Genomic DNA, 24,691 nt, shown 5'->3' on the forward strand with positions numbered 1-24,691 from the left:
TTAATTGAAGACAAATTAAATGAGGATAACACCAAAGAATTTGTGATTGCAATCATTTTCAGGAAGAAACTGAGTATTCCCTGACAGAATTGCAGGGGTGCCTATACTTTTGCCCAGCACTGTAAAGGGGCAGTGTGTGAGATATACAGAGATATACAGAGGGACAGTGAGGGGTATATTATAGAAAGAAGCAGTGTGTGGGGCAATATTATACAGAGGGGCAGTGTGTTGGTGATATTATACAGAGGGACATTGTGTGGGGGAAGGGAAGTGTGTGTATGGGAGGGTATTATACAGAGGTGCAGTGTGTCTATGGGGGCATATTATACAGAGGGGAAGTGTGTGGTGGATAATATACAGTTGGGAGGTTTTCTCTAATCTTGACAAAAGTCCTTCGTTCCATCTACGCTTTATGCTATCAATGTTGTATTATCTGCGTATTTAAGATTGTTGATAATTCGTCCAGCAATTTTGATTCCTTCTTTTTTTTTGGCCAGTCCAGCCTTCCTGAATATAGCTTCTGTATATGAATTGAAGTGAAATCATTGTCTGACGCCTTGCTCTACATAGAACCTTGTCGGGTCAATGTGTTCCGTTCGGACTGTTGCTTCTTGGTCGATGTAATAGTTCCTGATGAGGCTGATCAGATGGTTTGGCACCCCCATATCTTTCATGGTATTCCAAAATTTCTGGTGATCAACACAGTCAAAGGCTTTGATGTAGTCCATGAAGCCAAAGTAGAGCTGCTTTTTCTATTATCTATCTAAAACAATTACATCTCAGCCTTTTCTGAATCCCGCTTGTTCTTCTGGTAGCTATTTTTCACAGTCAGACTGTAGCCATCTTTGTAGGATCTTCAATAGTATTAGTCACTGCCCATTATTTCAGCTTATCAAATCCTTCTGAATCATTTCTGTGTTTAGGGTTTGCTATCATTCCTAGTTTCCAATGTCTGCAAATTTGATTAGTTTAGTTTATCTACAGTTCCCTTATCTAGATCATTTATAAAAATTTTGAACAACACTGGGGTCAAGGCAGAGCCTTGTGGTACCCCATTTGAAAAACTCTTCCAATTGGATATACAGCCATTTATTACTGTACCGCCCCGCGCTCGGCTGCAGCCGAGCCGCTCGGGTCCGGGCTCGTTTGTGGGTGGCTTGAGCGTCTCCGGACCCGGGGTCACTTAGCTCTGAAAGGGGCTGGCGCTTTGAAGGGGTTAGGTTTATGGCCGGGACCGTGGTATTGTTTAAGTTCGTGACGCCACCCACGGGTTGTGGTCAATGTGCACACCACCACTGCTGTTTACTAGGCACCCAGGGAAGGTGTTGCGCAGCAAAGGTGTTAACCCCTCCGTGGGCAGGGGTGATGGCCTCGGGACCCGATGGGTATGGTATGTTGGTGCATGGCGGTGTGCGGCCCGAGGGCACAGTTGTACTCACTATGATAGATGCACAAGAGTCTCTGGTAAACCAAGATGATGGTGGTCGGTGCCCGCAGCCAGCTGCGTCTTGTCCCCCACTCGGGTTGGTGGTCTCCGCCTTTCTCCTGCACCTTGTGTGTAGCTATGGACTGCCCATGCTTCAGCAATGGGAGCACGCTACCCGGCGTTGTGTATGTTGGGAGAGCCCGTTTGCACGCAGACGCTGGCCTATGGGATCTCTTTGCCTGAGCGGTGGCTTTTTATCTCCGTCGGTGGGCTGTTGTCTTCAGTCGGGACTTGGGTGGGAAAGGACCTAAAGTCCAGACCTCAATCAGTTAATTAACTTGATCCGGTAGTTTCGGGACCAAGTTTCAGGGTCTGAGTACCCCCCTTTGTGCTCCGGTTTCCAGTCGGTTCCCCGATTCGGTACCGGCAGGCCACTACCCTATCCCGGTCCCTTACGGTTCCACCGAGCCGTCTTCCCGGCTCCTGCAAGCTGAGGCCACCATCTGCCTCCTAGCCAGAGGTGACTGGGCTCCAACCCAGACACCTGGTGTTAGACTGCGGCAGACCTGGTCACAGGTCTGCCTCTGCACTTGACCTTCACTCCTCCAACTCCAAAACTCATCTCCAACTAACTGTTTTCCCTGTCTCAGGACCTGTGAACTCCTCGGTGGGCGTGTCCAAATGCCTGGCCACGCCCCCTGGTGTGCCCATCAAACTCTGAGGGAGGTGACTAGGGTTTTAAGGTTGGCTGGTGACACTCTTTTAGGGGACGGGTGTTGTGCAAGGGCCTACCTGTGACTACCTGGCTAGTCCAGGGCGTCACATTCCCCCTTGGTTTAATAAGACCGTCCGCGGGCTGTCCAACCACCACTGGTTTATTTTGAAAACTGAAACAGATAAAACGGGAAAATATACATATACAAATATATTAACTTTTTACATTTTAAGCAGATTTTAAGGATCATCCCTTACGGGAGGCATGTTACTTTAACATTGCAAACAATAAAAAACACTTTTATTAAATGGGAACGGGATCGGGTCCTTTCATTTGCTCACCCAAGCAAACCTACCCCTTGATGCTGCCTCTAGGAAACAGGTCAGCACCCCTTTTCCTCAGTCCAGGAAACGGGTTCAGGTCTGGGTATTGCCCACAACAGGCCGGGTACAAAGTTCCATACCCGGCAGTCTCTCAGAGGCCACACGTCCAGGGGACCACTGGCCCCGGAGGGTTGTCACCGGTTGCCATGGTGACTGGACCCCGGCCTACTCTGCCGCAGGCCCTTCCTCCAACCAGCCTCTCCGGAGACTGCAGACATGAAAAGGTGGTCCAGGGGCTATTTACAAAGCCCAAAAGTTATTGGGTGGCCTGCCAGTTCTCGGCCTTGTCTATAGTATAAATGGGGGAGTGAAAACAGCAAAGTCCCAACGGGGACGGGACACATGGTAGCCGGGAAACGCTACCCTTACTCGTATTCTTCTGACTCATACGGCGGAGGAGGGGACTGGGGGCGCCTCGGGACGCTGCGGCTCACCCTCCTCTTCACATCGAGGGTGAACCATTCCCTCTCCCCGCAGTGCCGGGTGTACGTAACAAGCTCACCGGGCTCTAGGTCACGGTCCGGGTGACCCATTGGAAGGTGGGGGTACACATCCCTCCGGGAGACAAAGATCTCAGCCTCCAGGCCGGGCTCGTAGATGAACCCCCATCCACACTGAGGGTCAAACTGGTGGACTTGGCCTTTGAAGGTCGGGCCCCGCACCCGATAGGTGGTGGTGTGGAGATTCTCTTTTTCTTGGATCATCTGGGCCAGCACCTCTGCCTTCTGCTTTTCACGTGCCGCGATCTCCCGGCCCAGCTGGCGCTGCTTCCGCTCCCAATACGGAGCGTCTGCCTGCTCCCTCTGCGCGGGTGTTTGGCCCAGCCAGAGTTCCCCTGTGCCGTATACGACCGGCACCTTCTGCACTGGGGGACCCCGCTGTGTCATGGCCCGCCGTACTGCCTCGCAGTGGCAACCCCGCGATGCCTCAGCCGAGGCCTGGTTTGTGGGAGCGGCCAGCTTTGCCCGCTGGACCTCCTTCCGGTCACCAGGTGCTTCCATCTAGGCCGGGCGGACTGCCGGGGCCTGGATTAGCTGGGGTGCGGCTACTTCCGGGACCAGCGGGTTTTCACCGGGAACGGGCACCTCCCTTGGGACCTCTTCCAGGGAAGCGGGATCGGTGCAGGCCGTATGATCGGCCGTCCGTGGGCTGCCTCCACAGGCGGGTTCTCGCAGGCGGATGGGACGGACTCCGCTGCCGGTGTCGGGGGCAGCGGACCGAGCGGGGGAGCAGCGGCAACCGGCACGGGTGGTGAGGGAAGCAACATGGAGAGTAGGGGCAGACCAGGTCCCTCAGCCACGTCGGCCGGTCCCTCAGGGAAACAGGGGCGTGGGTCGCTTACCCGCTCTCCAAAATTTGCCTCCACTTCATGCACTCGCATGGCCGCAGCTATCTCCTCCATATCGGCCACCCATAGTTCCATCAGAAACCGCACCTGGGCTTGCAAGTGGCAGCACATCAGCAACGTCCGGGCTTCCACCCACACCGCTGTTCCAGGCGCGGGCTCCGGGATTGCGGGTTTGCCAGACGGGGCTGACATGGTGCACTGTTGGAGTCCAGGATCCAAACGGGTGGCAGAGTCCTGGAGTCCCTGCCCTTTATCTTCTCGGTCACATGACACAGAGTCTTCACCAGCCCCCCCCTTGGTCTTTTCGAGGCACTCGCTTCTTCTGCTCAGCAGTTTCACTTTTTTGTCTGTTCGCTTTTCTGCACGGCTCAGTTCCCAGGGGCGGGGCTTCAACTCTCACGCTCTTTTCGCGGTGAAGAAGGCTTTGGCGGGAATCTTCGCGCCAAAAGATGGCAGCAAGATGGTGGATTCTGAAATTTTTCAACCGGTCACCGCTGACTTCTACTTTAAGGCGCACTTCACCAGGTAGGTGATTAGGTAAGTATCCTGTTAGTGATGCCAGAAGAGTCGATGTGTACCGCCCCGGGCTCGGCTGCAGCTGAGCTGCTCGGGTCCGGGCTCGTTTGTGGGTGGCTTGAGCGCCTCCGGACCCGGGGTCACTTCGCTCTGAAAGGGGCTGGTGCTTTGAAGGGGTTAGGTTTACGGCCGGGGTCGTAGTATTGTTTAAGTTCGTGACGCCACCCACGGGTTGTGGTAAATGTGGACACCACCGCTGCTGTTTACTAGGCACCCAGGGAAGGTGTTGCGCAGCAAAGGTGTTAACTCCTCTATCGGCAAGGGTGATAGCCCTGGGACCCGTTGGGTATGGTATGTTGGTGCTTGGCGGTGCACGGCCCGAGGGCACAGTTGTACTCACTATGATAGATGCATAAGAGTTTCTGGTAAACCAAGATAATGGTGGTCAGTGCCCGCAGCCGGCTGCATCTGGTCCCCCACTCGGGTTGGTGGTCTCTGCCTTTCTCCTGCACCTTGTGTGTAGCTATGGACTGCCCGTGCTTCAGCAACGGTAGCCTGCTGCCCAGCGCTTTGTATGTTGGGAGAGCCCATCTGCCCGCAGACGCTGGCCCGTGGCTTTTTATCTCTGTCGGTGGGCTGTTGTCTTTAGTCGGGACTTGGGTGGGAAAGGACCTAAAGTCCAGACCTCAATCAATTAATTAACTTGATCCGGTAGTTTCAGGACCAAGTTTCAGGGTCTGAGTACCCCCCTTTGTGCTCCGGTTTCCAGTCGGTTTCCTTGTTCGGTACCGGCGGGCCACTACCCTGTCCCGGTCCCTTATGGTTCCACCGAGCCATCTTCCTGGCTCCTGCAGGCCACCGTCTGCCTCCTAGCCAGAGGTGACTGGGTTCTGACCCAGACACCTGGTGTTAGACTGCGGCAGACCTGGACCTGGTCTGCACTTGACCTTCACTCCTCCAACTCCAAAACTCATCTCCAACTACCTGTTTTCCCTGTCTCAGGACCTGTGAACTCCTCGGTGGGCGTGTCCAACCGCCTGGCCACGCCCCCTGGTGTGCCCATCAAACCCTGAGGGAGGTGACTAGGGTTTTAAGGTTGGCTGGTGACACCTTGTTAGAGGACGGGTGTTGTGCAAGGGCCTACCTGTGACTACCTGGCTAGTCCAGGGCATCACATTACGACCCTTAGGACAATCACTGAACTATTTATTAATCCACCTAACCATAGCTTTGAAAATCCCATAAATGGTAATTTTTTTAATAAGGATACCTTATCAAATGCTTTGTTGAAGTGGAGATTAGTCTGGCAGGACTTGTTTGCTGCAAACCCATGCTGGTCCTTGTTAATTACTGTATACTTATCCCAGTATTTACATACATGCAAGAATTTTCAAAGATGATGATAAACCTGATAATCATTTTTTATGTTATCTTTTCTTCATTGATGTCTTTCAGTTAAACTTGGCAACTGCCCAGAAGAATACCCAAAACCAGATTGTGAACTAAGATATTTCCCCCTGTGTGACAATGACTATGAGTGCCCTGACAGTCAGAAGTGCTGTGAAGAGGACTGTCAGCAGAAGTGCACCTATCCTGTAAGTAACATGCTCTGTCGTATTAGAGGGACTGTGCATAGTAGATTATCCACCCCCACCCCCCCAAATAAAGAAACCTGTGTATATAAATTACATAAGAAAAGACTAACTGCAAAAAGTTTGGGAATTATCAAGCAGTATTGGCAGAATTTCTTCAGCTTTTTTCAGCTTTTCTCAGCATATATCTTCAATAATTCTCTTCTTAAGTGGACACTGAACTTTCAACAAACGTTGTATAAATCAATGGTAAAAAAAAGAAGATAAGAAACCCTGTAAGTCCTCAACATTGAATTTGCAACACCAATAATGACAGGCCATCAGGAGATGCAAATAATAGAAGCAGCAGTTATCAATCCATCACCCAAAAATAAAAGGATTACAGCTCAACTGAAACGCCACCAAGACATGGAGCTCACCAAAACTGACATCCCAAGAAGGAGAGCACTGATGAGAGAAGCAAAAAGCCAATATACAGGAACACCTCCAACAATTAACATACAGAAAAAATCTATCTTCATTAGATACATGTATAGAATAAAATCAAGCAGAAAAATAAATACTGCAGAGGAGATTCCAGTGGTTTCTGATTAATAGATTAATGTGTGTCCCAAATATATGAAAGTCCACACAGAAAGAAAGTACATGTTCAGCTTGTAATAAGAATGGACCAAACCTTTACAATAATAAGATAAATCAAAGCATTATCTCCCTCAGAGGTAAAAAAATTCAACATCACGTTTGAGCAATAAGGTTGAATATTAAATACAAGCAGAGAGAACACTGAACAAGCACCTGGAGAAAGGCTAAGCACATGATGGCTACCACCTAACCCCCGGATGTGCCTTTGCACAATGGCTTCTTTCTGATGCTTTTGAAGAAGCGGTTGTGCAAAACGTGCATCGGGGGTCAGGTGGTAGCTATCATGTGCTTATCCTTTCTCCAGGTGCTTGTCTTACATGGTTTTCAAACTGTTCTCCTTGCTTGTGCTTGTAATTAATACTTAACCTTCCTGCTCAAACGTGGCCTCGTATACGCAGATGTTTCATTATATTTCCTGCAGTAACCTTTTTTATTTGATTTTATTCTGCACATGTACTTAATATTTTTTTTTCTATGACTCCCAGTAATGTGTTTCATCAGTTAGACAATTTATTTGAAAAACAGCCAAGAGGCCCATGGTCACTGGAGAAGCCACAGAGATCACAGCTCAGGGGAGAATCTGTCCACAGGACGAGCAGAGATCACAGCTCAGTAGGAGAATCTGTCCACAGGACGAGCAGAGATCACAGCTCAGGGGAGAATCTGTCCACAGGATGAGCAGAGGTCACAGCTCAGTAGGAGAATCTGTCCACAGGAGGAGCAGAGATCACAGCTCAGGAGGAGAATCTGTCCACAGGACGAGCAGAGATCACAGCTCAGGAGGAGAATCTGTCCACAGGACGAGCATAGATCACAGCTCAGGGGAGAATCTGTCCACAGGACGAGCAGAGATCACAGCTCAGGAGGAGACTCTGTCCACAGGACGAGCAGAGATCACAGCTCAGGAGGAGACTCTGTCCACAGGATGAGCAGAGATCACAGCTCAGGGGGAGAATCTGTCCACAGGACGAGCAGAGATTACAGCTCAGGGGGAGAATCTGTCCACAGGACGAGCAGAGATCACAGCTCAGGAGGAGAATCTGTCCACAGGACGAGCAGAGATCACAGCTCAGGAGGAGAATCTGTCCACAGGACGAGGAGAGATCACAATTCAGGAGGAGAATCTGTCCACAGGACGAGCAGAGATCACAGCTCAGGAGGAGAATCTGTCCACAGGACGAGGAGAGATCACAATTCAGGAGGAGAATCTGTCCACAGGACGAGCAGAGATCACAGCTCAGGAGGAGAATCTGTCCAGAGGACGAGCAGAGATCACAGCTCAGGAGGAGACTCTGTCCACAGGACAAGCAGAGATCGCAGCTCAGGAGGAGAATCTGTCCACAGGACGAGAAAAGATCACAGCTCAGGAGGAGACTCTGTCCATAGGACGAGCAGAGATCACAGTGTGACGCCCTGGCCTATCAGGTCGTCACAAGGGTGCCGTGCTATCTGCCCTTCTGCATGGTACTTGCTCCTCCTTGGTTGCGGGTCCTGTCAATTTGGTGTTGCTACCAACAAGTAAACAAAAATCCTGTGGAACACTCTGCACCACACCTACCAGCCACCCATTGGGCAGCCTGAGGGGAATAGGGCCACCCAGATGGAGGGATGGAAGAGGGAGGGCAGAGATGTCAGTTCAGTTGAGTTGAGTAGTAGTAGTTGTGCAGTGAGCAGCGGTGACAGGACAGGTCACGCTGTGGAGCTGGGCTCCTGTACCCGTCCCAGGTGCCAGACGTTGGCCTGGCTAGGAGGAGCTGGAACCCCGGTCGCTAACAGTGCACATTACCCTTAACTCCTCATCCTCATCATCAAACATGGTGGAAGCAGTATCTTGCTATGGGAGACTTTTCTTCAGGAGGGGCAGGGGAGCTAGTTAGAGTTGATGGGAGGATGGATGAAGCAAATTAAAGGTCAATTTTGGAGGAAAATCTGCTAGAGGTTGCGAAAGACGTTGGACCAGGGTAGAGGTTCACCTTCCAGCAGGACAACAACCCTCAACATTCTGCAGATGCAAATTACAGGTTTATATGTATAAAGTATTCACAACCCCAGGTATCATTTTCTTTCCACGTCACAAATGCTTCTACTTTGTGATGATATTTTAAATATAATCCCAATAATAAACAGTTATGTTTGGGGGTGTAGCTTAGAAAAAAAAGTTCCTGAGTGTCAATTTAAGGCATTGTGTTTATAGATTGTTGCATATATCTATAGACATGTTTTTTTAATATGTTTTACCCAATCACTTCACACACTTTTTGGGGAGGTGAGGGGATCTATTTTGTAATTTTTCATTTATGCCATTATCCGTGCAATAAAAATAATGTGATGTTTTATAGTTTCTTACATTAATAAATGTGGGAATTACCAAATATGTTTTGCAGCAAGGCTTAGAAGGAATAGTAACACGGCAGAAACAAAATGTTCATGATCCCTTGGAACAATTGGGAGAACATTTTTTGATCTGTTTATTGTAATGCGGCCTTTACACGTTACGATCTATCGCGCGATAGCACGAGTGATCATAACCGCTCTGTCGTTTGTGTGTCACGGGCAAATCGCTGCCCGGGTCGCACAAAGTCGTTTAACCACCGTCACACGTACTTACCTGATGAGCAACCTTGCTGTGGGCGGCGAACATCCTCTTCCTTAAGGACGTCACAGGTACTACACCAACACACCGTACACCCCGGTCAGGCGCACCTAAGTCAAACAAAAACCCTTGTTGCCTCCCTCCAGGGGCTGATGTCCACACCAGGGGTGGGCCAGGCGGTTGGTCCCGCCCACCGAGGAGTTCACGGTCCTGGAGGCGGGAAAAGCAGATCAGATTAGTTTGGAGAGGAGTGGAGTAGGAGTGAAGAGATGTGGTAGTAGAGGAGACTGACTGCGTCCGGGTGTGTGGCCCGGACGGTACAGCAAGGTTGGCAGACGGTGGTGACCGTCTGCAGGAGAGGCCTATTGGAGCTAGTCGTAAGGATCGTGGACGGGCGGTGGCCCGGCGGTACCGGACTGGTACGCAAAGAGAAGCCAGCACCAACCGGCAGGGCTTACGGACCCCGACAAGGCTAGGAGTCGCCGCTGAAATTGTCAAATCCGTTAGCGAAGGGAACCTCCAGGGTTTCCCAGCAGCCAAGTCCCGATTGAAGGCAACAGTCCAACCGAGAGAGGGAAACACAGTCACCGCCAAGGCTACAGTTCCCAGGGCCAGAGCCCTCGGGCAAAAGGGGCTCCTCCAGCAACCTTCAAAGCTGGGGAGCAGGTTACCGGTGGGAATCCAATGGAACCGTACACAACACACAGGTGCAGGGAAAGGCAGTCACCATCAACCTGCTGGGAGGAGAAACACCGCAGCCGTCTGTGGGACCCGTCCATCCAGCCGTCTGTTTTACCAGAGACTTTGTGTTCATGATTGGCTGAGTGAGTACCACTGTGCCGTGCAGCACAGCGCTGCCCCCGCGACCCTGCACCTTACCAGGCCCCGTAACCCGCCTGCCATACTTCCCTACCCCTCACCGGGCCCCGGGACAACCAAACCCCCTACCCACGGAGGGGAGAACCAACATCCAAGCTGCTCCCTGTCATCGCTCCCGGGATCCCCGTCCAGAGCAGCGGTGGTGTCACAATCTCACCACAACCGTGGGTGGCGTCACGGACAATATCCCTAAACCACACCAAACCATCCCTCCTTTCACTCACGGGCGAGGAACGCCGCTCGAGTCCCTGGGATCCGGCCCACCGCTCGAGCCACCACCGAGCAGCAGCAGCAGCCAGACCCGAGCAGTGGGAGAGCGCAGCGTCCCCTTCTCCGCCCGCGACAGCAGCGTCATACAGCCGCCGGCCAATAGAAGCGGAGGGGCAGAGATGAGCGGGACGTAAACATCCCACCCACCTCCTTCCTTCCGCATTGCCTACAGGTGCCGCAGGATGCAGGTAAGCTGTGTTCATCGTTCCCGTGGTGTCACACGGAGCGACGTGTGCTGCCACGGGAACGATAAACAACCTGCACCAGGATAAATAAATGATTTTTTAAAAGTAAACGACGAGTACACGACTCACGATTTGTGAGCGATACTGCGTTGCTCGGAGGTGTCACACGAGACGACGTCATGTACGATGCCGGATGTGCGTCACGAAAACTGTGACCCCGATGATGCATCGCACGATCGGTCGTCTCGTGTGAAGGCCGCATTAGAGAAGATATTGTCAAAGGATTTCTTTTCCAATTGGAAAAAATGAAACGTATTTACAGAAGTGAATTCACTTGATCCATTATGTTATCTTCCATCAGATCATTGACTAGAGATAAGAGTGAAGACGGCAGAGACCTTGGGAGGAAAACAGAAAGAGAAGACCCATGGATGTGGAGCAGATCTGTAGATCCTACGTCTGGTGGATCATCCTCTGTGGGCCCATCGTGTCCCTGCCATAGTAGATCGTCTGTGATATTCCCATCATTGTGATGTTAAGATTCCTAGTGTCTTTTGTGGATCTGTAGAACTGAATAAACATGAGTACACCAGGACTATTGTGTCTAGTCGCGGTGTATTCAGGGCATTAGCGGGTCTGGTGAAAGGTTTTTAGATTTGACGACAATAAATCATGAAATTACCCACTAGTCACATCACATGACAGAGGGCACAATCGTCTGTCCTGGATATTTCCTGACTACGTAGTCTCTGATCGGTGGCACCCAAATAAGAGGAGGACACCAGCAGCCAGCTATCTCCAGAGACAAGAGGGGTCACACCTCTATACATGAGGAAGTCACGTGTCAGGAGAGCTGAACATATAGAAATATTCTTATCTAATTGTTACAAACTCTCGATCTGTGATCATTGGTGTCAGAGCTGCATCTTCTTGTAATGAGCTCCCAATCCCCTGCAGAGGCTATTGTAGCACCCAGGGATATGGGGTACTCGGTTCCGGGCAGTGTCTCTCTTGGTAATGTCACGGTGGTGACTGTTATCTGGTTCCGTGCCCTGGGCCCTTTTTGTAATGGGGATATTTACAGGGAATTGTTGAATAAAGTTGATACGTGACACCACTTGCGGTGTTGCGGCTAATGCAGGCATCACAGGGGACGATAACTCGTGCGATCGCATAAGTGATCGCACCCGCCCTCGTCGTTTGTGCATCATGGGCAATTAGTTGCCCGTGGCGCCCAAAGTCGTTAACCCCATGTCACACGCACTTACCTCCCGGGCTACGTCGCTGTGAAGGGGGAGGGACGTTCGGCGTCACAGCGACATCACATGGCAGCTGGCCAATAGACGCAGAGGGGCGGAGATGAGCGGGACGTAAACATCCCACCCACCTTTTTCATTCCGCATTGCCGGCGGGATGCAGGTAAGCTGTGTTCATTGTTCCCGGGGTGTCACACGGAGCGATGTGTGCTGCCTCTGGAACAATGAACAACTGGACGGTCGATTTTTAGTAGGGTTTTTCCCCAGCGTGTGGTTTGTGCAGTGGGCGTCAGAAGAAGGTAGTCCTCACAAGTACTCAGTGCAACTAGTTTACTCACTTTCTTAGGATGGTAACTGGTGCCCCAAGGCCGACTGGTTTCCCCTCCAGGTCCCCTTTGTCCAAGTGCCAGTCTTGTTTCTCTGGTACTTTCTTCCCCTGCACCTTTCTCTGGTAAGTGGGTCCCCATGGTATAGAACACTGGGAGTCCCCGTTCTGTGGTTTGTCCACTTCTGTCCACTTGACAGTAGCATGAACCCTGTGGGGTTGGAGTCCCTGGTCCTGTCCCTGGTTCTCCCTTGCTACTGAGTCTTCGGATTCTTTAGGGTCAGCAAGGTCCTTGATGGTCCCCTTTGCTGTGCAGGTGTTAACAGGTCGGCTTGAAACTCTTTCCTGTCCTAGGGTCCTGTACCCCGTCTGTGTGAAGTTCCGGTAGAACTCCACCGGCAACCACTCCTCCAGGGTACCAGGTCACCGTTAACTCGAGTCAGGGTGTCACTTCACTTCCACATTCACACTCCTGCTGTCAACACTAGACTGACTACTCTCCACTAGAGTTAAGCGCGGTTCTAGGTTCGTGGTTCTCCAGTTCGCGGCTGGAGAGATTTTGGGGGCTGTTCTAGATCGAACTAGAACTCGAGCTTTTTTGCAAAAGCTCGATAGTTCTAGATACGTTCGAGAACGGTTCTAGCAGCACAAAAAACAGCTAATTCCTAGCTGGCTTTCCGCTGTAATAGTGTAAGTCACTCTGTGACTCACACTATTATGAAATTTCAGTGTATAGTGTGCGGGAACAGCGCCTTCAGATCACTGCTGTATGGATAATCGCCATTTTTTTTTTTTCCTTGTCTTCCTTCCCTAAGCGCGCGCGTGTAGTGGGGTGGGCCAGCATGTCAGCCAATCCCAGACACACACACAGCTAAGTGGACTTTTAGCCAGAGAAGCAACGGCATGTGTGATAGGATGTCCATGTCACATGTCCCTGCATTATAAATCCGGACATTTTCCTCCAGCACGCCATTATCTGCCTTCTGCGTCCTTGGTGTCAGACATCACTGGCGCAGCTCCGTCCTGAGTCCTATCGCCGATACTGCTGTATGCGCTCCATCCACAGCGCTGGACAGCTTAGGGAGAGCACTTTCTATTAGTCCTTTTAAGGGCTCGTACCGGCAGGGTCAGAGCCATAGGTGACAGGTCCTGAAAACAGAGTTTAACAGCTACACAAGATGACAGCGTCTGTGTAGCTAAGGTCAGGGATTTCCTCGCTGCATTTCCCCATTAGGAGGGATAGAAAGGCAGGCTTCCTTTCCTCTACCCAGAGCCCCACAACCCTGGCACTGTACCCTCCTGTCCTCTGCACACTCCAACTCATTATAACTAAGCCATTATACTAGCAAACACTGAGTGAACCTAGTGGCATCCTAAACGTGGCTATTGGACTTCTGTATAGTCCCAGTAGTGCACAGATATTTGCAGCACGTCTGCCTGCATTGCACACTCAACCTCATTGTAACTAAGCCATTATACTAGCAAACACTCAGTGTACCTAGTGGCATCCTAAACGTGGCTATTGGACTTCTGTATAGTCCTACTAGTGCAAAGATATTTGCAGCACGTCTGCCTGCATTGCACACTCCAACTCATTATAACTAAGCCAATATACTAGCAAACACTGAGTGTACCTAGTGGCATCCTAAACGTGGCTATTGGACTTCTGTATAGTCCCACTAGTGCAAAGATATTTCATAGTATCATAGTATCATAGTTTTTAAGGTTGAAGGGAGACTCTAAGTCCATCTAGTTCAACCCGTAGCCTAACATGTTGATCCAGAGGAAGGCAAAAAAAACCCCAATGTGGCAAACAAGTTCCAATGGGGAAAACATTTCCTTCCTGACTCCACATCCGGCAATCAGACTAGTTCCCTGACAATACCCTGTCATAAAATCTAATATACATAACTGGTAATATTAAATTTTTCAAGAAAGGCATCCAGGCTCTGCTTAAATGTTAGTAATGAATCACTCATTACAACATCATGCGGCAGAGAGTTCCATAGTCTCACTGCTCGTACAGTAAAGAATCCTCGTCTGTGATTATGATTAAACCTTCTTTCCTCAAGACGTAGCGGATGCCCCCGTGTTCCAGTCGCAGGCCTAGGTGTAAAAAGATCTTTGGAAAGGTCTCTGTACTGTCCCCTCATATATTTATACATTGTGATTAGATCCCCCCTAAGCCTTCGTTTTTCCTGTCTTGGTATTGCAGCCCACCCATTCCTCTAATAATCTTGGTCGCTCTTCTCTGCACCCTCTCCAGTTCAGCTATGTCCTTCTTATATATCGGTGACCAGAATTGTACACAGTATATAAGTGCGGTCGCACTAGTGACTTGTACAGAGGCAGAACTATATTTTATTCATGAACACTTATACCTCTTTTAATACATCCCATTATTTTATTAGCCCTGGCAGCAGCTGCCTGACACTGTCCACTAAAGTGAAGTTTACCATCCACCCATACACCCAAGTCTTTTTCTGTGTCTGTTTTACCCAGTGTTCTACAATTAAGTACATAATCATAAATGTTATTTCCTCTACCCAAGTGCATGACCTTACATTTATCTACATTAAACTTCAATTGCCACTTCTCAGCCCAATCCTCCAATTTACATAAATCTCCCTGTAATATAAAATTATCCTCCTCTGTATTGATTACCCTGCAGAGTTTAGTATCATCTGCAAATATTGAAATTCTACTCCGCATGCCCCCAACAAGGTCATTTATAAATATGTTGAAAAGAAGCGGGCCCAATACTGACCCCTGTGGTACCCCACTATGAACTGAGACCCAGTCCGAGTACGTACCATTAATAACCACCCTTTGCTTCCTATCACTAGTAGTGCTCCCCCTCTTGTGGGGTCCTGTACCATTTGTGACAGGTAATTATCTTTCATTGTTATCAAAAATCTATTTCCTTTGCTAGAACTGCAAGTTTCTATTCCCCAATTTATATCAGGATAGTTAAAGTCCCCCATAATAATTACCTCTCCGAGACTCGCTGCTTTATCAATTTGCTTTATGAGGAGATTCTCTACCTCTTCCATAATATTCGGCGTCTTATAACACACCCCTATCAGTATTTTATTATTCATTCTCCCCCCCTTATCTCCACCCATTTGCAGCACGTCTGCCTGCATTGCACACTCCAACTCATTGTTACTAAGCCATTATACTAGCAAACACTGAGTGAACCTAGTGGCATCCTAAACGTGGCTATTGGACTTCTGTATAGTCCCAGTAGTGCACAGATATTTACAGCACGTCTGCCTGCATTGCACACTCAAACTGATAGTTACTAAGCCATTATACTAGCAATTTATGCTGCCAGTTTAAGGGCCGTAGTTGCATTGTCAGGGATATTTATTCTTTATTATTCTGCTGTTAATAAAGCTAGACCACCGCTGCAATCTACACCACCTCTCAATTTTTACTACCACATTTTCAGTGCACAATCTTGTTGCAATCAACATGAGTGGCAAAATGACAGATGCTGGCGGAAAGGGGAAGAGGCGTGCTGGAAAAGGAAAAAAAGGGTTTGTCCGTGGGGAAGGTGGCAAAGCTCCATTATCATCTGCTGAAGATAGACCATCTACCAGCAAAAGTAAGATGTCTACTACTTACCGTGGACAATCCGATGTGCTCCCTTTTTTACGGACACGAACAACAGGAACAAAGGTAGATGATGGCCAAAAAAGGAAAATGCTTGAATGGATCTCAAGTGGTCCAACAAGTGCCCTCTCAGCCACTTCAAGTACCGCATCCAAAAAACACCAGTCCTCTGAGTTGTCATCCCAATCAAACTTGCTTTCTCCCAGCTCTGAAGTCTCCATCAGCCCTGCACAGTATGGTGGAACTGAGATGGCTGAGTCTGCAGAGCTGTTCAGTCACACTATAGCCTGGGAATCAGAGGTCTGCTCCCAAGCTACAGTGAGTACAGACCAGGAAATGGTCTGCAGTGATGCCCAGAACCTTTGTGACTCTGATTCAGGCCGTGAGGACCAAAGTTTCTGAGCATAATGTTGACCCTTTGTCACAAACTGTAACACCTGTGGTTATAGACAATGAGGAACATACTAATGAAGATGAGACGCAGATACCCGATTGGGATGACAACTTAAATATTCGGTCAGGGCAAGAAGAGGCTCAGTCTGAGGGGGAGGGGAGTGCAAACACAACAATTGATGAGGAAGTTCTAGATCCCACCTACTGTGAACCCCCAGTCAGGCACTTGAGGAGGTCAACAGAGGCGGTGGAGGAGGATGCAACCGACGACGAAGTTACCTTGCGCCTTCCTGGACAGAGTCGGAGCACTGGTAGCACGTCTACAACTGCATCCTCAGCAGGTCGCATGCCCTCTAAGCCTTGCCTAGCCTGGTCCTTTTTTGACATAGAAAAAGATCGCCCAAATTATGTGATGTGTAAAATTTGTCGTGATTCTGTTAGTAGAGGTCAAAACCTCAGCAGTTTGACAACTTCTTCCATGAATCGTCACATGAATAAATATCATAGGTCCCGGTGGGAAGCTCACCGTGCTGCAATGCGGCCTAGCGGAGAGAACCATCCACGGCCTGCCCCTTCCAGTGCATCCGCGCGCTCTTCATCTTCTAGGACTGTGGGGACAGCTGTCACACCTGGTTTTCCACGCACAACTTCCACCACTGTAACCGCAACAGGCAGTTTGCTTGGTAGGTCGTCAGTTGGTTTTGATATAGAAGGGTTAAATGGTTTCTCTATTTCTTTATTAAAGATATTTTATTTCATTAGTAAGTATATCTGGTGGTAGTTCATAGTCATTATAGAGCCTTCGGAATAAGAGACACGATCAAGGATTATTATTGTCTCTAAATGTTCTTCTTATCTTCTTCTTATCTCATATGCATGACTCTACATTTTTGTTTTGCTAAAACTTAAAGGTCATATGAGCCACTTGTAAAGTCCAGCTAGAAGCTTCATTTGCAATATCACATTGATCTGTAAATGGTATAAATAAAGTGTACTTTGGTTAAATAAACAGAAAATTGATCATGCCCACATGGATGCAGATCTTTTTCTCCGAGCGCTCGATCTTGATTAGGTCTGAAGAGGCCTAATTCAGAGGACCTCACTGGTGATCCCATAAGCTGACTTGTGACAAAACAGAACAGCTACAACAGTTTTTGGTGCCCAACGTGGAGCCGTGGCCAACCAGCCTATTCGGAAGAAGTTTTGGGGACTCTTGAGACAGTGAAATTTCAGCTGCAGCAAGGTGAGAAGCTTTATTCTTACACTTTATTTCACTCTCTCTGATTTCCCGAATATTCTGGGTAAGGCTGTACACACGGTTCAAGAACTCTGGCATCGCCAGTGAGTATTGTTTTTTCATGCATGTCTGAATGGGAGTTGAAATATAGAGTAAGAAGATAATCTGTTGTCCGTCTATTAACTGATTGCATAGATTGCATAGCATGGAATTTGGGACAGTCTCTGTATAATTGCATTTGCTGTGTTGCTGTGTTTTGTGTTTTACTTTGGCCATCTTTGCATCTTTGATGGGCAATACACTGGTCTAGGGATTTGTGTTCATAAGTGGTTTCATATTAATGCCTAGATAAAGTAGGCAGGCAATAGGTTGTTGTATATTGATGAGAAGCCTCTGAATAACAAAGTGATGAGAAATTGAGATAAGAGACTTGGTGAAATAATATGTATGTATAAGTCTAATGGTTATAGGTCATACTGTTGACTGTGAAAAGATGTTCCAGTTGTGAAATGTCACAGGGCATAGCCATATAGAGTATTTGAGTGGATACCTGATATATGTATTTTTTTTTTCCCATCAGTATCAAGAGCGGTTTAGATAATTTTATTTGCATGTGAGGTTAACCCTTGGAAGGTGTATTGTTACATATGTTTCTGGAATCAATGAATGAGTAAGACAAGTGGTCCTGGGATCTGTCCTTATAGTGAGATATTGTGTGTTTCTTCCCCTCAAAATGGGGATGAAGGTTTTATAGCAAAGTAGAATATTAGTGCTGTGAAGGTATATAAGTAGTCTCAATTTTCTGCTAGGATTGTGTATTATACCAGTGGGTATTAGGATTGTGTTTTGGAAAGCTGAATCTGGACGAGATAAGACTCTTGCTAAACAAACTGTGCGCTGACATTCTGTTGGGAGGGGTCAAGTGAACAGCTGCGCGATTTTCTGCCCTCTGTGAGAAAGTCAGCTCTGAGGATTGTATTGGTGTATTGGTTTAACTCTAGTTTACATTCGTTGCTGGAATACTTTGTAAAGGACCAGCATGAAGTACCCAACTGCACATCAGGTCTAAGTGGGTTAGAGAGCATGGTGGCCTTCCCACTTACATGGAGGTGGTCTAGCAGGTGAGAGGACTATCACACCTGGTCCTTCCTGCTTTAGTCATCTGGTCTATTGGGTGAGAGGTGTTTTTTAACCCTTCCCAATACGCCCTACAAGTGTAGCAGGTGAGAGTGAATGCTGATTGAGCCTTCCTGCTACCACTTGAGAGCCCATTCTGACTTGCCAGGAGACGTGTGGCCTGTTAACAAGGTTCAGGGACACTGAGAGGGCATTTGCAGAAAGGTGGGCTGTGTGGGAATAAGTTGAAGCCATGGGCAACTTGTTCAGTGTGCAGTGTGGGGCTCCAGCCGGATCCAAAACAGCCAAACAGATAGTGCAAGAAAGAGAAGGCAAAGAAGCAGTGAAAAATGTCAGACCGATACTCAGAAAGGCAGACATGCCAGAGTGTGGGTGTTTGGATGTTAAGAAATGGCACAGATTCAAGGAAGAGGTGCAGCATTGTGGATGTAAAGAAATAACAGTGGGATGTATTATTATATTATTGTTATGTAAAGTGTATTGTAAATGTTTTAATGCACCAAGAGCAAAAACTGTGACTGCTACCGCCCCACCTTCACATGATCAGAAACCCAGACCAGATGAATGGACTTGTAAACATTGTAGTCAGAAAAACCCAGACTGGAGAAGTACTTGTGCTACGTGTAATGTTACTCGCCCTAAGCAGATTGCACTAAATCCTGTTCGAACCAGATCACATGTGATGACAGAGGACGCTGACACTGAGACAGAGGTAGTGAAGGAATTGAGTTTTGGGGAGGAAGCTGGACATTACTCTGATGGTGAGGAAAGAAAACAGTTATCTGACCCTGAAGACCAACCTTTCCCTCTTTCCCTGACTGACGTAATACAGCAGGAAGGGGGGAGTATAGAGACGTACTTTTGGAGGTTACAGCTGAAGTGGGCAGACGTGGGGTACAAAGTCAGAACCTCCCTTAATGACAAAATACTGATGAGTATATTCGTTAACGGTATGAATAAGGTTTTACGAAAAGCAGTACAGACAGCCAGACCTGAGTGGAGAAACATGGACCCAACAGACCTTCTGCAAGTAGCTAAGGGGGTTGAACTGACAAAATGCAAGCGACCAGTTATGTATGCTAGAGCACAAGGAAGACAGTGGAAGCAGAAAGGGAGGGCACCAGGTGACCGAGCGACTGTACAGTGCTGGAATTGTGGACAGAATGGACATTACGCCAGACAGTGCAAAAACCCCAAATAGGAGAGGGAGCAGACTGACTCTCCTCCTTCCTTCCCTCCTCCTTTGCCTCTGGCCTAGGAAACTGGTGACCATGAAGGGACTGGAGGGATTGGTGTTTGAAATCCCCTTGATAAAACAGTATCCCTTAAGCCCAGCCAAATCAATGGCCCTGACCAGAGAATATGTGCAAGCAGGGGCTCTAGTACAAAGGTCCTCCCCCTGTAACACTCCCTTGTATCCAATCAAGAAAAAAAAGGGCCCAAAGGTTCCCCTGATGTTTCGCCCGGGGACCAGGGGTACTCAGATCCGGGCCACAGAGTCACTTCTGTGGGTATCACGATGGCGTGACCCGGTCTGTGATCCCAGGCTCCACAGTAAAAGGGGATTTGTTAGGGGAGATTGTCCGTGACGCCACCCACGGCTGTGGTGATGGTGGAACACCACCGCTGCTCTGGAAGGGGATCCCGGGAGCGATGACAGGGAGCAGCGTAGTTGTTATGTCCCCTCCGTGGGTAGGGGGGTTGGTTGTCCCAGGGCCCGGTGATGGGGTAAGCAGGGAGCAGGGCGCAGTGCTGCAGTGCGATGCCCGAGGGCAAGGGTGTACTCACAAGAAAGTCACACGGAGTCACTGGTGAACTAAGAATTGCCGGTGTCCGCGGCCTCTGGTACGGGGGTGTTAGAGTCCCACACACGGTGCAGCAGCCCTTGTTGTTTCCTTCCCTTTAGCAAAGTGCCTTTCTCTCCTCTCTCTTCCTCTTTCTCCTCAGCCGGGAACAGGGAATTTACTCCCCTGTAGTGATCCGGGTACCCAGGTACCGAGGGGCCACCGCCCGGCTCCGGCTACCTGTTCTGGCCCCTTCCTCACTACGGCCTGTCCCGGCCCTTTTGGAGAACGCTTCACTCCCAGCCGGGAGCTAAACTCCAGACCTCCGTCCTGTCTGCACTCCTCACACTTTCTGCTCCAGCCCCTCCCCTCTCCTCTGCTTTTCCCTTACACTGGGGGCTGTGCTTTGTCATGCTGCACCGTGTGAGATCATATTACCAAGGAGGATTAACTCTTTATGTGACAACCTGGCTGTGCCAGGGCGTCACACACCCCCCTGGTAAAACACGGCCCGTCCTCGGGCCGGCTAGGCACCGACATTTTATTAAACTGGAGAAGAATAAAACATTTTAAACCTTTTCAATGTTCCCACAGCGGGATGCACATTGCTTCAACGTTGTAACACAAATAACACTTTTAATAATAACTGTGTAACGGGTCCTTTAGTCACCCACCCAAACAACCTAGCCTTGGTGCTGCCCCTAAAACCCAGGCAGCACCCCTTGACCCCAGTCCAGGACCAGCCCCAAATTGGTCAACGGGACCGGTACTTCGCTGCCGTTGCGGCCGGGCGGACTGCCGGAGCCGTCGTCATCTCCGTCGCGGCCGGGCGGACTGCCGGGGCCGGTGGCAGGGCGGTGACAAAGGTGAGGCCTGGGGACCCCAGGTCTGGGTCCTCCCCAACAGGTGCTGCGGGCTCCGCTACCGGTAACAGGGGTAACGGGTCGGTGCATCGCTGCGGCGGCCTCTCCAGGAACCAAATGCTGGCAGAGTCCTGGCATCCCTGCCTTTACAGTCCTTGTCACATAAGCTGCGGTTCCTTCTTTCTGCTCCCCCCTGGTACTCGGGAGCAGTCCTTCCAGCAGCTTTTAAAGTTTCTCTTTTCGCTTCCGGTCCTCCGGAGCTTCACTTCCGCCCGCGTTCTCAGGGGGCGGAGCCTCTTTTTCGCGCCCACCGCTCGGAGAAGAAGGCGCCAAGTTGTTGTTTTTGGCACCTAAAATGGCGGCTAAAATGGCGGATTTCAAGATTTTTGCAGCGGATCACCGCTGACAGTCCAGAATAAGGCGCACTTCCTCCAGGTAACTGGATGGGTTCGATCCTGTTCGTGACGCCAAATGTTTCGCCCGGGGACCAGGGGTACTCAGATCCGGGCCACAGAGTCACTTCTGTGGGTATCACGATGGCGTGACCCGGTCTGTGATCCCAGGCTCCACAGTAAAAGGGGATTTGTTAGGGGAGATTGTCCGTGACGCCACCCACGGCTGTGGTGATGGTGGAACACCACCGCTGCTCTGGAAGGGGATCCCGGGAGCGATGACAGGGAGCAGCGTAGTTGTTATGTCCCCTCCGTGGGTAGGGGGGTTGGTTGTCCTGGGGCCCGGTGATGGGGTAAGCAGGGAGCAGGGCGCAGTGCTGCAGTGCGATGCCCGAGGGCAAGGGTGTACTCACAAGAAAGTCACACGGAGTCACTGGTGAACTAAGAATTGCCGGTGTCTGCGGCCTCTGGTACGGGGGTGTTAGAGTCCCACACACGGTGCAGCAGCCCTTGTTGTTTCCTTCCCTTTAGCAAAGTGCCTTTCTCTCCTCTCTCTTCCTCTTTCTCCTCAGCCGGGAACGGGGAATTTACTCCCCTGTAGTGATCCGGGTACCCAGGTACCGAGGGGCCACCGCCCGGCTCCGGCTACCTGTTCTGGCCCCTTCCTCACTACGGCCTGTCCCGGCCCTTTTGGAGAACGCTTCACTCCCAGCCGGGAGCTAAACTCCAGACCTCCGTCCTGTCTGCACTCCTCACACTTTCTGCTCCAGCCCCTCCCCTCTCCTCTGCTTTTCCCTTACACTGGGGGCTGTGCTTTGCCATGCTGCACCGTGTGAGATCATATTACCAAGGAGGATTAACTCTTTATGTGACAACCTGGCTGTGCCAGGGCGTCACACTGACACGTACAGAATGGTGCATGATGTGAGAGCTGTCAATGCTGTCACTGAGAGTGGAACATCTATTGTTCCAAACCCACATACCTTACTGTCACAAATCCCAGGGACCTCCAAATGTTTTACAGTAATTGACTGGGCAAATGCATTTTTCTCTGTGCCTCTACACCCTGACTGTCAGTATATTTTTGCCTTCACACATGAGGGGAAACAGAACATGTGGACAGTCCTCCCGCAAGGAGGAATGAATTCACCTACCATTTGTTCTACAGCTATGGCAGGAATTCTGGAGCAACCGCCTCATCCACAGGTTATGCTATTGCAGTACGTGGATGACCTTTTGCTCTGCTGTCCAGACCAGACGTCCTGCAAGGAAGCCACAATTTCTTTGCTGTGTTTTCTGGCAGAGAATGGTTGCAAAGTTTCACGTGAAAAATTACAGTACTGTAAGCAAAAGGTAACCTTTTGGGTCACTGTATCTCTGAAGGTACGAGACACCTGACTGAGGAGAGAAAACAAGCAGTCCAAAATCTCTCCTTACCCAGGTCCCACCGGCAACTGCGCACCTTTTTGGGCTTAGTGTCATACTGCAGGCCTTAGATAAGGTCTGCCTCGCAAATGATGCAACCCCTCTATGATTGTCTGTCATCTGACCCCTTTGACCTCACTCAGGAAGCTATTGATTCCTTTCATTCCCTTAAACTACTCATTGTATCTGCCCTGGCCCTGGGTATTCCAAATTACGATCAACCATTTTCCTTGTTTTGCACAGAACAGGGAGGGCATGCGACAGCCGTCCTCACACAGCAACATGGTGACAAACAAAGACCAATAGCTTACTACTCAGCGCGATTGGACCCAGTTGTCAGAGGGTCACCCACGTGTGTCCGTGCTGTAGCGGCTGCTGCAGTACTGCTAGGGAAAGCTTGTGAGATCACTGACATTTCCCTTAACAATTTACTCCCCGCATGACATTCATGCTATACTTGTGCAAGTCCAACCGAAACACCTGTCTATGGCCAGACAGCTCAGACTTGAATGTGCCCTTCTGATTCCTGAGTATGTCACCCTCAAGAGGTGTAATGTTCTGAATCCGGCCACCCTTTTGCCAGTAGATTCAGAAAAGGGGGAATTGGTGACAATGGTAGCAAGTGAGGATGAATACTTTGACATGACACACGAGCATGGCTGCATAGAGCTGATGAGTCAGGAGACAGCAGGTTTTCCACATGTCTATGATACACCTATTACTAATGCAGATTTTGAGTTTTTTTGTAGATGGCTCCAGATACCACCTGGATGGGAGATTCTACACTGGATATACAGTAGTATCCTCACATGAGGTAATCCGAGCTGAACCACTCCCGCCGCACATGTCCGCACAGGAGGCGGAGCTAACAGCGCTCATTGAGACGTGTAGAGCGGGATCAGGTAGGAAAATTAATGTTTATTCAGACTCAAATTATGGATTTGGGATCTGTCATGATTTTGGCCCTATCTGGAGAAATAGAGCTTTTCTTACGTCAGCTGGTAAGCCTATTAAAAATGCAGAATTGGTAAAACGGTTAATGGAGGCACTAATGTTACCAGTCCAGGTTGGCATCATTAAGGTGAAAGCACACACAAAAGGTGACTCACTGGAGGTAGCGGGCAATAGAAGGGCGGATGCAGCTGTAAAAGCAGCGGCAAAGAGGCCTAGGGATCAGAGGATAGTGGCAGGGAGCCAGCAAGTCCCAGCCACAGTGAGTCTGGATGTCCTGAAATCCCTCCAGCATCAGGCTGCCCAAACAGAGAAGGAACACTGGGGAAAATGGGAGCTGGGCTGAACTCGAATGGAGTATGGGAAAGTAAGGATAGGTTGTGTTTACCAAGGTCCCTGTTCCCTATGATGGCACAAGCAACACATGGCCCCACTCACGCCTCAAAAAGTCACATGTGTAACCAGGTGAATGCCTTCTGGATCGCTCCTGGCTTCAGTTACGTAGCCTCCAAACACGTACAATCCTGCATTATCTGCGCACAACACAACCCAGGTAAAACAGTAAAAGTCCCTAAGAAAGCAACACCCAGACCGCTCTACCGTGTCAACGACTGCAAATAGACTACATACAACTACCCAAGGTAGGAGTGTATGAATACGTCCTGGTATGTGTAGATCTCTTCTCAGGATGGGTTGAAGCCTATCCAGTAAAATGTGCAAATGCTAAAACAACTGCAGAAAAACTGATGAAGGAACTAGTC

At 49.5% G+C, this 24,691-nt stretch overlaps 1 protein-coding gene across 4 annotated transcripts in view; it reads left to right on the forward strand.

Annotated features, from left to right (window-relative positions):
* Nucleotides 1-24,444, forward strand: part of LOC142297136 (antileukoproteinase-like) — a 41,295-nt gene extending 16,851 nt beyond the window's left edge. For 2 of the 4 annotated variants that reach the window (XM_075341412.1, XM_075341414.1), the window contains 2 exons: nt 5,844-5,983; nt 10,911-11,142. In XM_075341412.1, coding sequence (XP_075197527.1) covers nt 5,844-5,983; nt 10,911-10,922 — 152 coding nt within the window. In that variant the 3' untranslated portion in view covers nt 10,923-11,142. Of the gene's footprint in view, nt 1-5,843; nt 5,984-10,910 lie in introns of all 4 variants that reach the window. The other 2 variants (XM_075341411.1, XM_075341410.1) reach the window with 1 other exon arrangement.
* The last annotated feature ends 247 nt before the right edge of the window (nt 24,445-24,691 follow it).

This window comes from Anomaloglossus baeobatrachus, chromosome 3 (assembly GCF_048569485.1).
Source record: "Anomaloglossus baeobatrachus isolate aAnoBae1 chromosome 3, aAnoBae1.hap1, whole genome shotgun sequence".
Taxonomy (NCBI): domain Eukaryota; kingdom Metazoa; phylum Chordata; class Amphibia; order Anura; family Aromobatidae; genus Anomaloglossus; species Anomaloglossus baeobatrachus.